The 15,406-nt window shown below is 53.2% G+C and overlaps 1 protein-coding gene across 1 annotated transcript in view; it reads right to left on the bottom strand.

The window, feature by feature from the left end:
- Nucleotides 1-15,406, bottom strand: part of LOC142316928 (ranBP-type and C3HC4-type zinc finger-containing protein 1-like) — a 77,980-nt gene that overhangs the window by 32,543 nt on the left and 30,031 nt on the right. Inside the window, exon 7 of the mRNA XM_075352701.1 lies at nucleotides 13,180-13,353. Within this exon, the coding sequence (XP_075208816.1) occupies nucleotides 13,180-13,353 (174 nt within the window). The remainder of the gene's footprint in view (nucleotides 1-13,179; nucleotides 13,354-15,406) is intronic.

Genomic DNA, 15,406 nt, shown 5'->3' with positions numbered 1-15,406 from the left:
TGTAATGACTCTATATGATATATAGGAATAAATCCCTCTGTGTGTAATGACTCTATATAATATATAGGAATAGATCCCTCTGTGTGTGTAATGACTATATAATATATAGAAATAGATCCCTCTGTGTGTAATGACTATATATAACATAGGAATAGATCCTCTTTGTGTCATTACTATATAATATATGCATTTCCCTTTTTGTATTGAATACATTCACTTTTTGATGATATTCTAATTTTGAGAAGCACTTGTACTACAGATGACTCAGGTAGAAGTTCAGCAATGTTTGAGCCACGATACCACAGATGAGTACAAGCCACCTGCTTGCAATCAGAGCTGAATTAACTGAATAATATCACCAGTCTAGGGAAGATGGGAGTATATAAGCACAAGGGGAATACTGATTATCAGCAGCAGGGTGGGAGGAGTCCTCCCCTGGGTCCTAAAGGGGAATAACTTTCCTGCTGAGTTTTCTTCTACCTAGTACAATTAATACTGACAGCAGGAACAATGGAAAGCCAGGGAGGAGCCACGACTGTGCCACCTGTGAGAATCCTACACGCACAGCTCCACCCTACACCACTCCACCCTACTCCATGCGTGCACAGCTCCACCCTACACCACTCCACTCTACTCCATGCGTGCACAGCTCCACCCCACACCACTCCACCCTACTCCATGCGTGCACAGCTCCACCCCACACCACTCCACCCTACTCCATGCGTGCACAGCTCCACCCCACACCACTCCACCCTACTCCATGCGTGCACAGCTCAACCCTACACCACTCCACCCTACTCCATGCGTGCACAGCTCCACCCCACACCACTCCACCCTACTCCATGCGTGCACAGCTCCACCCTACACCACTCCACCCTACTCCATGCGTGCACAGCTCCACCCCACACCACTCCACCCTACTCCATGCGTGTACAGGTCCACCCTACACCACTCCACCCTACACCACTCCACCCTACACCACTCCACCCTACACCACTCCACCCTACACCACTCCACCCTACACCACTCCACCCTACACCACTCCACCCTACACCACTCCACCCTACACCACTCCACCCTACTCCATCCTACACCACTCCACCCTACTCCATCCTACACCACTCCACCCTACTCCATCCTACACCACTCCACCCTACTCCATCCTACACCACTCCACCCTACTCCATGCGTGCACAGCTCCACATCTACACCACTCCACCCTACTCCATGCATGCACAGCTCCACCCTACTCCATGCGTGCACAGCTCCACCCTACACCACTCCACCCTACTCCATGCGTGCACAGCTCCACCCTATACCACTCCACCATACTCCATGCGTGCACAACTCCACCCTACACCACTCCACTCTACTCCATGTATGCACAGCTCCACCCTTCACCGCATGCGCACTTTCCTACGTTTCATGCTCTGGTTTTATTATGGACTATATAACAGGAGTACTGGATGGAGTCAGTGAATAGAACGCTCTGTCGGTAGAAACAGCTTTATTCCTTGATGCAGATGTTGCAGATAATACCTGAGTGACTGGAGCCAAATACCTGAGAGCCTCCCGCCGTCTATAGAGCCGAGGGGTCACTGCACTCCCCGACAGACATTGTCTATAAAGTGCATGAAACTTAAAGGGGAACCCCACATTACAGCGAGTCACAGGCCGAAATTCATATGATGCACAGCAAATGATCCATGGAGATATGATGAACGTCTCATCCTCCAGAGCTGCAGTCACTATTCTGCTGTTACATTGCATGTTATCCTGCAGTCACCTCCAGAGCTGCAGTCACTATTCTGCTGTTACATCATGTCATCCTCCAGAGCTGCAGTCACTATTCTGCTGTTACATTGCATGTTATCCTGCAGTCACCTCCAGAGCTGCAGTCACTATTCTGCTGTTACATCAGGTCATCCTCCAGAGCTGCAGTCACTATTCTGCTATTACATCATGTCTTGTCCTCCAGAGCTGCAGTCACTATTCTGCTGTTACATCATGTCATGTCCTCCAGAGCTGCAGTCACTATTCTGCTATTACATCATGTCTTGTCCTCCAGAGCTGCAGTCACTATTCTGCTGTTACATCATGTCATCCTCCAGAGCTGCAGTCACTATTCTGCTGTTACATCATGTCTTGTCCTCCAGAGCTGCAGTCACTATTCTGCTGTTACATCATGTCTTGTCCTCCAGAGCTGCAGTCACTATTCTGCTGTTACATCGTGTCATCCTCCAGAGCTGTAGTCATTATGCTGTTGTCCCTTTACGTCTTGTACTCCAGTCACATGTAATGACTGAAGTGTGAGTGCAGCTCTGGAAGTGATGTGATGGCAGAATTGTGAATTGCAGCTTTGGTTGTGACTGGAGCACGAATCTTGACCTGAGGATTGGAGCTACAACACAATGCAGGAGTCCGGGTGACGGAATAGAGAGCAGTAAACCCCGCCTCTTATATCCTGACTCCGCCCCCTGCGCTAATAACAATCGCTAAAATAAAGATAAAAAAATATGAAATCTGGAGAAAGCGTCCGATCTTGTCCAGCTCCGTCATAACATCGTGAAGGCCATCGTCATCACGTGACCGCGCCATTCTTCTACGTAGCACTGGCCGCGACAGGAGCACAAGGGGGCATTAAAGAGGAACTCCACAAAATGCATCCCCTTCCCCCACTCATGAATTGGAGGTATATGGGGACATTGTCGCCAGCGTGGCACCAACCGCGTCCAGAAATGTAACAGCGCAGCGCGGGTGACTGATCCTGCACCCCCCCATCGGTGTATTGGATGTAATTCCACTAAGAGTCGGGGTGGGGACTGCCGCCAATCCTCCGCATGCACCGCGTCCTCGTGACCATCAATCAAACTAAAAACAAGTGCCTAATCATTAGTCCGTGTGATCGTTGCTCCGCCCTTGTGGCGGCCATGACGGATGGCGCCACCATACTATGGGGACGGCGGCACGGCTCCTCCCCGTCACTGTAACAGAGTGAAATCGTCCAGGGAGTCACCGCCGCCGCTCTTCGCCTGCTGGGACGGGGGCGCCGCTTCTCTTCTTCCTTTTTCCTGGAGAAAGAAAGAAGAGAAGGTTTCCATCATAAAAGGGGTCACTGGCGGGAAATTAAAGGGATGCTCCTGTTCCAGCGTATGCAGAACGTAGAGAGCGGAAGCCTTAATGATGCTGAGGGTTCAATCGGTGGAGGTCAAGATCTCTGCTTGCTGTCGGTGAATATAAGCGGTCTACGTCCAGGAGCTGGACACAGACACATCTGCGCCCCTGGAAACCAACAATGGAGACCCAACTCAGTGACAGCAAGCAGAGATCCTGACACCCCTGGAAACAATGCAAAACGTCTCCACAGAAAATCCCCGAAATCAAAATATTACATACAGCAACATTTACAGGAAGAATTAGAGAGGAGCCCGATCCCCGCACTGCAGCAAGTATCTAATCACAGGAAGATGCAGGCGAGCCACCGGCCGCTGAGTGTGCATGTATGCGGTGGAGTCCGGAGAAGCAGCCACCGGCCGCTGAGTGTGCATGTATGCGGTGGAGTCCGGAGAAGCAGCCGTCGGCTGAGCGTGCATGTATGCGGTGGAGTCAGGAGAAGCAGCCACCGGCCGCTGAGTGTGCATGTATGCGGTGGAGTCGGGAGAAGAATCCACCGGCCGCTGAGTGTGCATGTATGCGGTGCAGTCCGGAGAAGCATCCACCGGCCGCTGAGTGTGCATGTATGCGGTGGAGTCGGGAGAAGCATCCACCGGCCGCTGAGTGTGCATGTATGCGGTGGAGTCGGGAGAAGCATCCACCGGCCGCTGAGTGTGCATGTATGCGGTGCAGTCCGGAGAAGCATCCACCGGCCGCTGAGTGTGCATGTATGCGGTGGAGTCGGGAGAAGCAGCCACCGGCCGCTGAGTGTGCATGTATGCGGTGGAGTCGGGAGAAGCAGCCACCGGCCGCTGAGTGTGCATGTATGCGGTGGAGTCGGGAGAAGCAGCTTTTGGCTGAGCGTGTATGTATGCGGTGGAATCGGGAGAAGCATCCACCGGCCGCTGAGTGTGCATGTATGCGGTGGAGTCGGGAGAAGCATCTTTTGGCTGAGCGTGCATGTATGCGGTGGAATCGGGAGAAGCATCCACCGGCCGCTGAGTGTGCATGTATGCGGTGGAGTCGGGAGAAGCATCTTTTGGCTGAGCGTGCATGTATGCGGTGGAATCGGGAGAAGCATCCACTGGCCGCTGAGTGTGCATGTATGCGGTGGAGTCGGGAGAAGCATCTTTTGGCTGAGCGTGTATGTATGCGGTGGAATCGGGAGAAGCATCCACCGGCCGCTGAGTGTGCATGTATGCGGTGGAGTCGGGAGAAGCATCTTTTGGCTGAGCGTGTATGTATGCGGTGGAATCGGGAGAAGCATCCACCGGCCGCTGAGTGTGCATGTATGCGGTGGAGTCGGGAGAGAAGGGAATTTTGTTACTTACCGTAAATTCCTTTTCTTCTAGCTCTTATTGGGAGACCCAGACGATTGGGGTATAGCTACTGCCCTCCGGAGGCCACACAAAGCACTACACTAAAAAGTGTAAGGCCCCTCCCCTTCTGGCTATACACCCCCCGTGATATCACGGGTTCTCCAGTTTTAGTGCCAAAGCAAGAAGGAGGAAAGCCAATAACTGGTTTAAACAAATTAACTCCGAGTAACATCGGAGAACTGAAAAACCGTTCAACATGAACAACATGTGTACCCGCAAACAACAAAAAAATCCCGAAGGACAACAGGGCGGGTGCTGGGTCTCCCAATAAGAGCTAGAAGAAAAGGAATTTACGGTAAGTAACAAAATTCCCTTCTTCTTCAGCGCTCTATTGGGAGACCCAGACGATTGGGACGTCCAAAAGCTGTCCCTGGGTGGGTAAAGAAATACCTCATGTTAGAGCTGCAAGACAGCCCTCCCCTATATGGAGGCAACTGCCGCCTGCAGGACTCTTCTACCTAGGCTGGCGTCCGCCGAAGCATAGGTATGCACCTGATAATGTTTGGTGAAAGTGTGCAGACTCGACCAGGTAGCTGCCTGGCACACCTGTTGAGCCGTAGCCTGGTGTCGTAATGCCCAAAACGCACCTACGGCTCTGGTAGAATGGACCTTCAGCCCTGAAGGAACCGGAAGCCCCGCAGAACGGTAGTCTTCAAGAATTGGTTCTTTGATCCATCGAGCCATGGTGGCTTTAGAAACCTGCAACCCCTTGCGCGTACCAGCGACAAGGACAAAAAATGCATCAGAGCGGCGCATGGGCGCCGTGCGGGAAATGTAGATTCTGAGTGCTCTCACCAGAACTAACAACTGTAAATCCTTTTCATACCGGAGAACCGGATGAGAACAAAAGGAAGGAAAGGGTATATCCCGATTAAGAAGAAACGCGGATACAACCTTAGGGAGAAACTCCTGAATAGGGCGCAGCACTACCTTGTCCTGGTGGAACACTAGGAAGGGAGCCTTGAATGACAGAGCCGCCAGCTTAGACACTCGCCGAAGCGACGTGATCGCAACCAGAAAGGCCACTTTCTGTGACAGGCGCGAAAGGGAAACTTCCCTCAGAGGCTCGAAATGCGGCTTCTGGAGAGCAACTAGTACCCTGTTCAGATCCCATGGATCTAACGGCCGCCTGTACGGGGGCACAATATGACAAACCCCCTGTAGTAACGTGCGCACCTTAGGAAGACGTGCTAGACGCTTCTGAAAAGAACACGGATAGTGCCGAGACTTGCCCTTAAAGGGAGCCGAGCGACCAACCTCTTTCCCAACCAGATTGCAGGAGGGAAGGCAAAGTAGGCAATGCCGATGGCCAGGGAGACCCTCCCTGAGCAGAACACTAAGATAAGAATATCTTCCACGAGTTGTGGTAGATCTTGGCAGACCGCGGCTGGCTAGCCCGTCTCATGGTGGCAATGACGTCGTGCTCACGGTCGACCAGACGGTGAGATGCCACAGATCACGGTACCACGACCTCCCCGGCCAGTCTGGGGCGACGAGGATGGTGTGGCAGCAATCGGTAGCTGGAACTGTGACCAATCCTGAGCCAAGGCGCCTGTCGCCAGAGCTCTTTGATCGTAAGACCGCGTCATGAAAATCGGGACCTTGTTGTTGCCGAGAAGCCATGACGTCGACGTCCGTGACCGTCTGGAAAAGCTAAAACTCGCCTCTGGATGAGGCGCCTCCTTGAAGGAGAGACTGTCCCCTCGTCTGTAGTGAACGCTGTTTGTCCAGCGGAAGCTTCACTATCGCTGAGAGAGTGTGAAAACTCTCCAGGAGATGCCAGCGATTGGGTTCAACCTTGAAAAGTTGAAGACCCACCCGAAACTCTGGGAAGGGTCCAGCGCCATGTTCAGGTTGTGTTGGCATGCTTGTAAAGGAGAGTGCCTTGACCAGTAGATTGCCCAAGTAAAGGATCACAGAGTGACCGTGAGAGCGCGGGACTGCTCCCTCTGCTGCCACGAACTTGGTGAACACCCGTGGGGCTGTCGCCAGCCAAAGGGTATGGCTACGAAACGAAATATTCTCGTCTTTAATAACGAATCGTAGCCAACGCCGGTGCCTCGGAGCAATCGGCACGTGTAGATAAGCATCCTGATGTCTATTGAAGCTAGGAAAACTCCTTGAGACAGAGAGGCAATGACGGAGCGGAGTGATGCCATCCGGAACCGCCTGGTTTTCACGTGCTCGTTAAACAGTATAAAGTCCAGAACGGGACGGAAGGAGCCGTCCTATTTTGGCACCACGACCAGGTCGGGGCAAAATGCGTATCTGGTTCCTGAAGAGGAACAGGGATTACCGCTCTTTCCGCCTGCAGAAGAGCCTCGGCTCGGTCGGTGCGGTAGTTTGAAAACAAACTGACTCTCACTCACAGGCCCTCAACCTGCGGTAGGTAAATGCCGCTAAAGCGGGGGAGTCTGCCCCCCCGCGGTTGCGGAGTGAGAGGGCTGAAAATTATGAGGAAAACGCTTTGGTAGCGGATCCTCCGGCTGCCTTCCCCGGGCGTGAATTGAGCCCGCTAGGAATCTATGCCCTTCTGGGCTTTTTGAGTCGTCTTGGATAGTTGAATGATTTCATTCAACCCTTACCAACAGACTATCACTAGATAAAGGCAACCTGGTTAAGCACTTCGTTGGAAGCAGCCTCTGTTCCAATCTCTCAACTACTAGCCTCTGCGTAAAAACACGGAGTTGGCGGATGCCACTGACGTCCGGCTCGTAGAGTCTCGGACAGCAATAACAGCATGATTCGCCATGCCGACATTGCGAGTTAAAGACGCTGCTGGGACCGAGAGTACCTGTGACAGCGACCCTCTGCGCAATACTAGCTGAAATAGCTTGGAGTGCCTTCACGGCTGCGACTGCCGGAGCAGCCGACCTGCCGATAGCTTCATAGACAGATTGCAACCAGAGGCCAATCTGCCTGTCAATGGCCTTTTGAAGTGAAGTCCTATCCACCACTACAACTATAGATCTAGCTGCAAGCATGGAGATTGGGGGATCCACATTTGGATACTGGGTCTAGCGCTTGACCACGTCAGGGGGAGCGACACGTGTCTCATTAATACGGTCGGAGAAACGCTTATCGTGATAAGCGTGTCGTTTCTGGACTGCGTCTCTGGAGTCAGAGTGCTAAACAAGTACTCAATATATAGAGATTTCTCTTGCTGTGAAGCTGACCCCTCCACTGGAGGAGTTGAGGGAGAAATACCCAACCTTTCGTTGATGGACGCAATAAGATTATTCACTATAGCGTCACCATCCGGTGTATCCGGATTGAGAGCGGTCTCAGGAACAGAGTCCTGAACCGCTACGTCTGCCTCATCGTACAGAGAGTACTCCAGCTGGGACCTTGCCCAGTGATGTAGTCGAGGGCTAATGCCAGCGAGCCCGCTTAGGCCATCTGGGACTGTCGACCGTGTCGGATGCCTGCTCTCTGGGATGCCTGGAATCACTCTGGCGCCTTGAGATGCTCCAGATCAGGGCGGCCAGGGTCATTGCAACCATATTGCCCACGGTCTGCTTGGGGTGCAAAGTCTGTAAGATGTCAGTCATAGTCACAGACAATATATCAGCGGAAAAACTGCAACTTCGTCCCTGTCTCTGGACAGAGATCACAGGTGGTTCCTTTGGCCACATATAGCAGAGACCCCGGTTGAGCAATTGCACGCACTGGGGGTCCTGAAACCGTATGACATGCAGTACAAGCAGCATAGAAAGCCCGTGCATTGGCAACTTGTCTTTTTCTGCTGTTGTTGTCTAGCTATCTAAGAGCCTAGCCGAGGATAGCGACCGTACAGTGAATAGTCATACAAGCATGAAGTACAAATAAACACTTCAGCACATGTAGTACACGCAGCATTGAAAACTTGTGGCTTGGCACATTTGCTCTTCTGCTGCTGTTGTCTATTTATCTAGGAGCATGAGACAAGGATAGCGACATACAGTGAATGTATAGCATACAGCATGACAGTAAACACTGCAGCCCATGCAATCCAAGCAGCATTGAAAGCTTGCGCGTTAGCACCCTAGCCTTTCTGCTGCTGTTGTCTATTTATCCAGGAACATTAGCCAAGGATAGCGACATACAGTGAATGTATAGCATACAAGCATGACAGTAAACACTGCAGCCAATGCAAGTCAAGCAGCATTGAAAACTTGTGCCGTAGCACCATTGCTCTACTGCTGCTTTTGTCTGTTTATCTGGGCGCATTAGCCAAGAATAGCGACATACAGTGAATGTATAGCATAACAATAAACCGTGCAGCACATGCAAGCGAAGCAGCATTGAAAGCTTGTGCCTTAGCACAAATTGCTCTACTGCTGCTGTTGCCCAATCTGACAGTAAACACTGCAGCACATGCAAACGACGAAGCATTGAAAGCTTGTGCCTCAGCAGCATTGCTTATTTGCTGCTGTTGCCCAGAATAGCGACAGTACAGTACAGTGCATAGCATATCAGCACACAGCCCAAAAGCCCACTTCAGCATTAGTGGTGTCAGTTGCTTACCGCCCGCACAAGAGCGGGTGTGAGGTCGCCCAAAAACCTGTGACTGGTTCCGTTCTCCCAGAGTGGAAACCATAATGGCTGCCGGCTTCTCTTCCCCGTCCTGTGCAGAGGGGCGGGCCGTGGGCGAGCCCCAGCCAAGAGCGGGAACCCGGCGTCTCACTGTGTTCAGTGAGAGGGGGCTGGAGAATGCAAAGCAGACTCCAGCTCCCTGCGCTGAGCTACTGTACAGCGTCCCGCCCCTCCTCTGACTGGCAGGGCTGGGGCGGGAACGAAACGAAAGCTAGGCCGCAAAGCCGGGGACTCTAGTAATAAGCGCGGCCGTCCTATGTGCACGGCCGACGCCGAAGTCCCCCGGCGCACCACAAGTCCCAGCCGCGCCACAATGTAAAAAACAACCAGCAGCGGCCGGCGCGGCCGTTTTCAATACCTAAATTCACTCAGCAAAGCTGCAGTGAATAATAGCACCAGCGCTCCGCGCTGTTGTCCCCGGCGCACTAACACTCCCAGCAATGCTGGTGTGTGTGGGCGCGATGTGCATGGGAACACAGAGTACCTTGATGTAGCAGGGCCCTGTCCCTGACGATACTCAGCTCCATATCCAGCAGGTTCTTTTGGGTCTGTGGATGGAGCTCGGTCTCTGTGCCTGGAGACCGGTAAGATCCCACTTCACCCAGAGCCCCTCATGGGGATGGGGAAGGAAAACAGCATGTGGGCTCCGGCCTCTGTACTAGCAATAAGTACCTCAACCTTACAACACCATCCACGGGTGAGAAGGGAGCATGCTGGGGGCCCTACATGGGCCCTCTTTTCTTCCATCCGACATAGTCAGCAGCTGCTGCTGACTAAAATCTGTGGAGCTATGCGTGGATGTCTGACCTCCTTCGCACACAAAGCTAAAACTGGAGAACCCGTGATATCACGGGGGGGTATAGCCAGAAGGGGAGGGGCCTTGCACTTTTTAGTGTAGTGCTTTGTGTGGCCTCCGGAGGGCAGTAGCTATACCCCAATCGTCTGGGTCTCCCAATAGAGCGCTGAAGAAAGCATCTTTTGGCTGAGCGTGCATGTATGCGGTGGAATCGGGAGAAGCATCCACCGGCCGCTGAGTGTGCATGTATGCGGTGGAGTCGGGAGAAGCATCTTTTGGCTGAGCGTGCATGTATGCGGTGGAATCGGGAGAAGCATCCACTGGCCGCTGAGTGTGCATGTATGCGGTGGAGTCCGGAGAAGCAGCCACCGGCCGCTGAGTATGCATGTATGCGGTGGAGTCGGGAGAAGCAGCCGTCAGCTGAGCGTGCATTTATACTGTGGGGTCGAGACGGTGGGGACGGGGGGTTCAGCCGCCACTGGGCGTGCATGTCTGCGGTGGAGTCGGGAGAAGCAGCTTTTGGCTGAGCGTGCATGTATGCGGTGGAGTCCGGAGAAGCAGCCGTCGGCTGAGCGTGCATGTATGCGGTGGAGTCGGGAGAAGCAGCTTTTGGCTGAGCGTGCATGTATACTGTGGGGTCGAGACGGTGGGGGGGGGGTTCAGCCGCCACTGGGCGTGCATGTATGCGGTGGAGTCGGGAGAAGCAGCTGTCGGCTGAGTGTGCATGTATGTGGTGGAGTCGGGAGAAGCATCCACCGGCCGCTGAGTGTGCATGTATGTGGTGGAGTCGGGAGAAGCAGCCACCGGTCGCTCAGTGTGCATGTATGCGGTGGAGTCGGGAGAAGCAGCCACCGGCCACTGAGTGTGCATGTATGCGGTGGAGTCGGGAGAAGCAGCCACCGGCCACTGAGCGTGCATGTATGCGGTGGAGTCGGGAGAAGCAGCCGTCAGCTGAGCGTGCATGTATGCGGTGGAGTCGGGAGAAGCAGCCGTCAGCTGAGCGTGCATGTATACTGTGGGGTTGAGACGGTGGGGGGGGTTCAGCCGCCACTGGGCGTGCATGTATGCGGTGGAGTCGGGAGAAGCAGCTTTTGGCTGAGCGTGCATGTATGCGGTGGAGTCCGGAGAAGCAGCTGTCAGCTGAGCGTGCATGTATGAGGTGGAGTCGGGAGAAGCAGCTTTTGGCTGAGTGTGAATGTATACTGTGAGGTTGAGACGGTGGGGGGGGGGGTTCGGCCGCCACTGGGCGTGCATGTATACGGTGGAGTCGGGAACAGCAGCCGTTGGCTGAGCGTGCATGTATACTGTGGGGATGGGAGGAGCAGGCGATGGCTGAACGTGCATGTATGTGGTGGAGCCGAGAGGAGCAGACGCCCCCATGTGCATACCCATATACAGTGGAGTCGGGAGGAGCAGATTTCACCGAGCGTGCATGTCTATGCTGGAGTGGGGAGTAGCAGTCACCACTGAGCGTACATGTATACAGGGGAGTCAGGAGGAGCAGATTTCACCGAGCGTGCATGTCTATGCTGGAGTGGGGAGTAGCAGTCACCACTGAGCGTACATGTATACAGGGGAGTCAGGAGGAGCACATGTTGCTGAGCGTGCATGTATACAGGGGAGTCAGGAGGAGCACATGTTGCTGAGCGTACATGTATACAGGGGAGTCAGGAGGAGCACATGTCGCTGAGCGTGCATGTATACAGGGGAGTCAGGAGGAGCACATGTTGCTGAGCGTACATGTATACAGGGGAGTCAGGAGGAGCACATGTTGCTGAGCGTGCATGTATACAGGGGAGTCAGGAGGAGCACATGTTGCTGAGCGTACATGTATACAGGGGAGTCAGGAGGAGCACATGTTGCTGAGCGTGCATGTATACAGGGGAGTCAGGAGGAGCACATGTTGCTGAGCGTGCATGTATACAGGGGAGTCAGGAGGAGCACATGTCGCTGAGCGTGCATGTATACAGGGGAGTCAGGAGGAGCACATGTTGCTGAGCGTGCATGTATACAGGGGAGTCAGGAGGAGCACATGTTGCTGAGCGTGCATGTATACAGGGGAGTCAGGAGGAGCACGTTGCTGAGCGTGCATGTATACAGGGGAGTCAGGAGGAGCACATGTTGCTGAGCGTGCATGTATACAGGGGAGTCAGGAGGAGCACATGTTGCTGAGCGTACATGTATACAGGGGAGTCAGGAGGAGCACATGTTGCTGAGCGTGCATGTATACAGGGGAGTCAGGAGGAGCACATGTCGCTGAGCGTGCATGTATACAGGGGAGTCAGGAGGAGCACATGTTGCTGAGCGTGCATGTATACAGGGGAGTCAGGAGGAGCACATGTTGCTGAGCGTGCATGTATACAGGGGAGTCAGGAGGAGCACATGTTGCTGAGCGTGCATGTATACAGGGGAGTCAGGAGGAGCACATGTTGCTGAGCGTGCATGTATACAGGGGAGTCAGGAGGAACACATGTTGCTGAGCGTGCATGTATACAGGGGAGTCAGGAGGAGCACATGTTGCTGAGCGTGCATGTATACAGGGGAGTCAGGAGGAGCACATGTTGCTGAGCGTGCATGTATACAGGGGAGTCAGGAGGAGCACATGTTGCTGAGCGTGCATGTATACAGGGGAGTCAGGAGGAGCACATGTTGCTGAGCGTGCATGTATACAGGGGAGTCAGGAGGAGCACGTTGCTGAGCGTGCATGTATACAGGGGAGTCAGGAGGAGCACGTGTTGCTGAGCGTGCATGTATACAGGGGAGTCAGGAGGAGCACATGTTGCTGAGCGTGCATGTATACAGGGGAGTCAGGAGGAGCACATGTTGCTGAGCGTGCATGTATACAGGGGAGTCAGGATGAGAAGATGTCCTCAGGATGTGGTATATAAAGATTGTGGGACCTGAAGTCCCGGGCAGGGCAGGGTGTCACCGGTGCCGGCCCCCACCCCGCCTCTGTACACCTGGAGTAGGTAGTTCTGTGCGATCGCTCTCAGCCCTCCCGCGTTCCTGCTGTGGCCTGGTTTGGTCTCAATGGCAGAGCTGGTTACTTTCCTGAACCAGAAAGCTCAGGATGAGCAACAACCCAGCTAGAAGTGACAGCACACTCACAATAAATATGGGGGAACTGTCAGCGTGGGGGAGGGGCTGCAATAATGATTATAATGCTGCGGTCACATCCAGAGCTGCATTTATAATAATAATCTCCCAGTGGATCACCTCCAGAGCTGCATTCGTAGTGGATTCCGCCAGTCACCAGCTCGCGGTCTCATCCCTTACCTTCTTGTACTGCTGGTAGCTGTCCTTCTCCAGCTGCAGCCTCCGCAGCTCTGTCTCGTCCGGTCTATATTCCTCCGGCACCACGTAGTCCAAGGGGCGGGCGGCGCTGCACATCTCACAGCCAGGGCGCGTGGGCTTATTAATGAAGGTGCACTGAGGACACGACCAGCCGGGCTACAAGAGGCAAAACAAGGCATGAAAGGGGGCAGCGCAGGCACAGGGGGGCAGGCAAGGGGGAGGGACCTGGGGGGAGCAGAGCAGGAAGGGGGCAAACATCACAGACAGGGAGGGGACAGCACAGGCACAGGGGGGGCCAGGCAAGGGGGGGGTATATTGGAAGGGGGGGGGGAGCAGTGCAGGAAGGGGAAAAGCATCACAGATGCTGGAGCAGCGCAGGAAAGGGGAGGGGGCAGCACAGGGAGGAGGGGGCAGGCAAGGGGGGGGCATGGGGGCAGGAAGGGGGCAAACATCACAGATGGTGGAGCAGCGCAGGAAAGGGGAGGGGGCAGCACAGGGAGGAGGGGGCAGGCAAGGGGGGGGCATGGGGGCAGGAAGGGGGCAAACATCACAGATGGTGGAGCAGCGCAGGAAAGGGGAGGGGGCAGCACAGGGAGGAGGGGCATGGGGGCAGGAAGGGGGCAAACATCACAGACAGGGGGGGCAGCGCAGGAAAGGGGAGGGGACAGCGCAGGCATAGGCAGAGCAGGGAGGAGGGGGCAGTGCAGGTGGGGGGACAGTGCAGTGAGGGGCGCAGGGCAGGCACGGCACGCTCTGTGGAGAAGCCCTTCCAAATATACACACAGTGGGTGAAATAAGTATTGAACATGTAAAAAATTTTATAAGTAATTATATTTCTAAAGTTGCTATTGATATGAATTTCTCACCAGATGTCGGTAACAACCCATCCAATCCACACAGGCAAAGAAATCAAACCAGAGAGGTCTATAAATTATGTGTAATAATGAAAAATGACGCAGGGAGAAAGTATTGAACACATGAAGAAAGAAAGCCAGGAAAGGTCCTGACCCCGGCAGAAATCTAACAGTGATGAGAAAGCAACCCTGCCACGTAGAGAAATACATCACATGGTTTTACTGATGGCCGATAAAAAGGTGTCGTGATGGGAAAAATCAAATCCATGCCATCTCTCTGAAGGAACATCCATCACCCATCAACACACTGACAGCATGGGACCAATAAATGGGGAGAAAAAGAAAGAGAAAGGACCCCTCACCGACGCCAGGACCCCAGGAGTGGAGAAATAATAAAACTGGTAAAAAAGAGACGGCCAGTCTGAGGTACATAGGGGAGGAGAGATGAGCAGAAACCAGCTGTCATCTTCTAACCAGGGTCGTGGCCACTCCGTTCTAAACATCGGTGTGTGCATAGGTCCTGCAGTTACAGGGAGGTACATCCCTTGCACATCTCTGGCACCGCAATCACCAGACGAAGAAGATTACAATTTTCTCATAATTGTGAGGTCAGACCATCATCCCCAAATTAATATCTGCCAACTAGATACTTGCCACGTCATGTTTCCTATCTATAAACAGGTAAAACTGTGATAGGAAAGATGACGGTAACATCTCCCGCCTATGACATCCAGGGATCAAGATATCTTGGAGATAGGGTTTCATAATTTTCTGGAAACTGAAGCCACATGCCATGACAATCCCTGTCAGGACTTCCCAGAAGGGAGGTGACTGGTGTTATTAAAAAGGTAAAACCCCCATTTTAGTAGAGTTCACATGAGGGGTCAGCCTATGCTGGAGTGAGTTTGCTATTTCATCTTCTCTCCCCAAGGAAAAAGAAGACAACTTAGACTGGAAAGTTTAGGTATTTGTTATTTTATAGCGGTTTTGTACCCTTGTGTGCTATTTTCCTCTTGGTCTTTTATACCTCTTTATTGTAATCTCTGTATTTCTTATATTAAAGCTTAAAACTTTAATATGTTTGATCCTTGTATGCACGAAAGAATCAATAGCCTTACATAGAGAGTGTGATCCTGTTGATTGTCAGACGGTAGTATATATCAGGGACTCATCACCCCATGTGTATAATGACTGGTGGCAGCGTGTTGTGTAGCCGGGGTGTGTGGACAGTGTCGGAGTCTGAATTATGATCACTTGATAGCCTATAAAAGAGGTTGAGTGCTGGAGTGAATGAGGGAAGATAAATTAACCCTGGCAGGTGCACCCCACGTCACGTGCTGAGAAGGGACCACACA

Source organism: Anomaloglossus baeobatrachus, chromosome 6, assembly GCF_048569485.1.
Source record: "Anomaloglossus baeobatrachus isolate aAnoBae1 chromosome 6, aAnoBae1.hap1, whole genome shotgun sequence".
Lineage (NCBI taxonomy): Eukaryota > Metazoa > Chordata > Amphibia > Anura > Aromobatidae > Anomaloglossus > Anomaloglossus baeobatrachus.
Note: the sequence above shows the minus strand (reverse complement) of the source record. Positions and strands in the feature narration are given on the sequence as shown.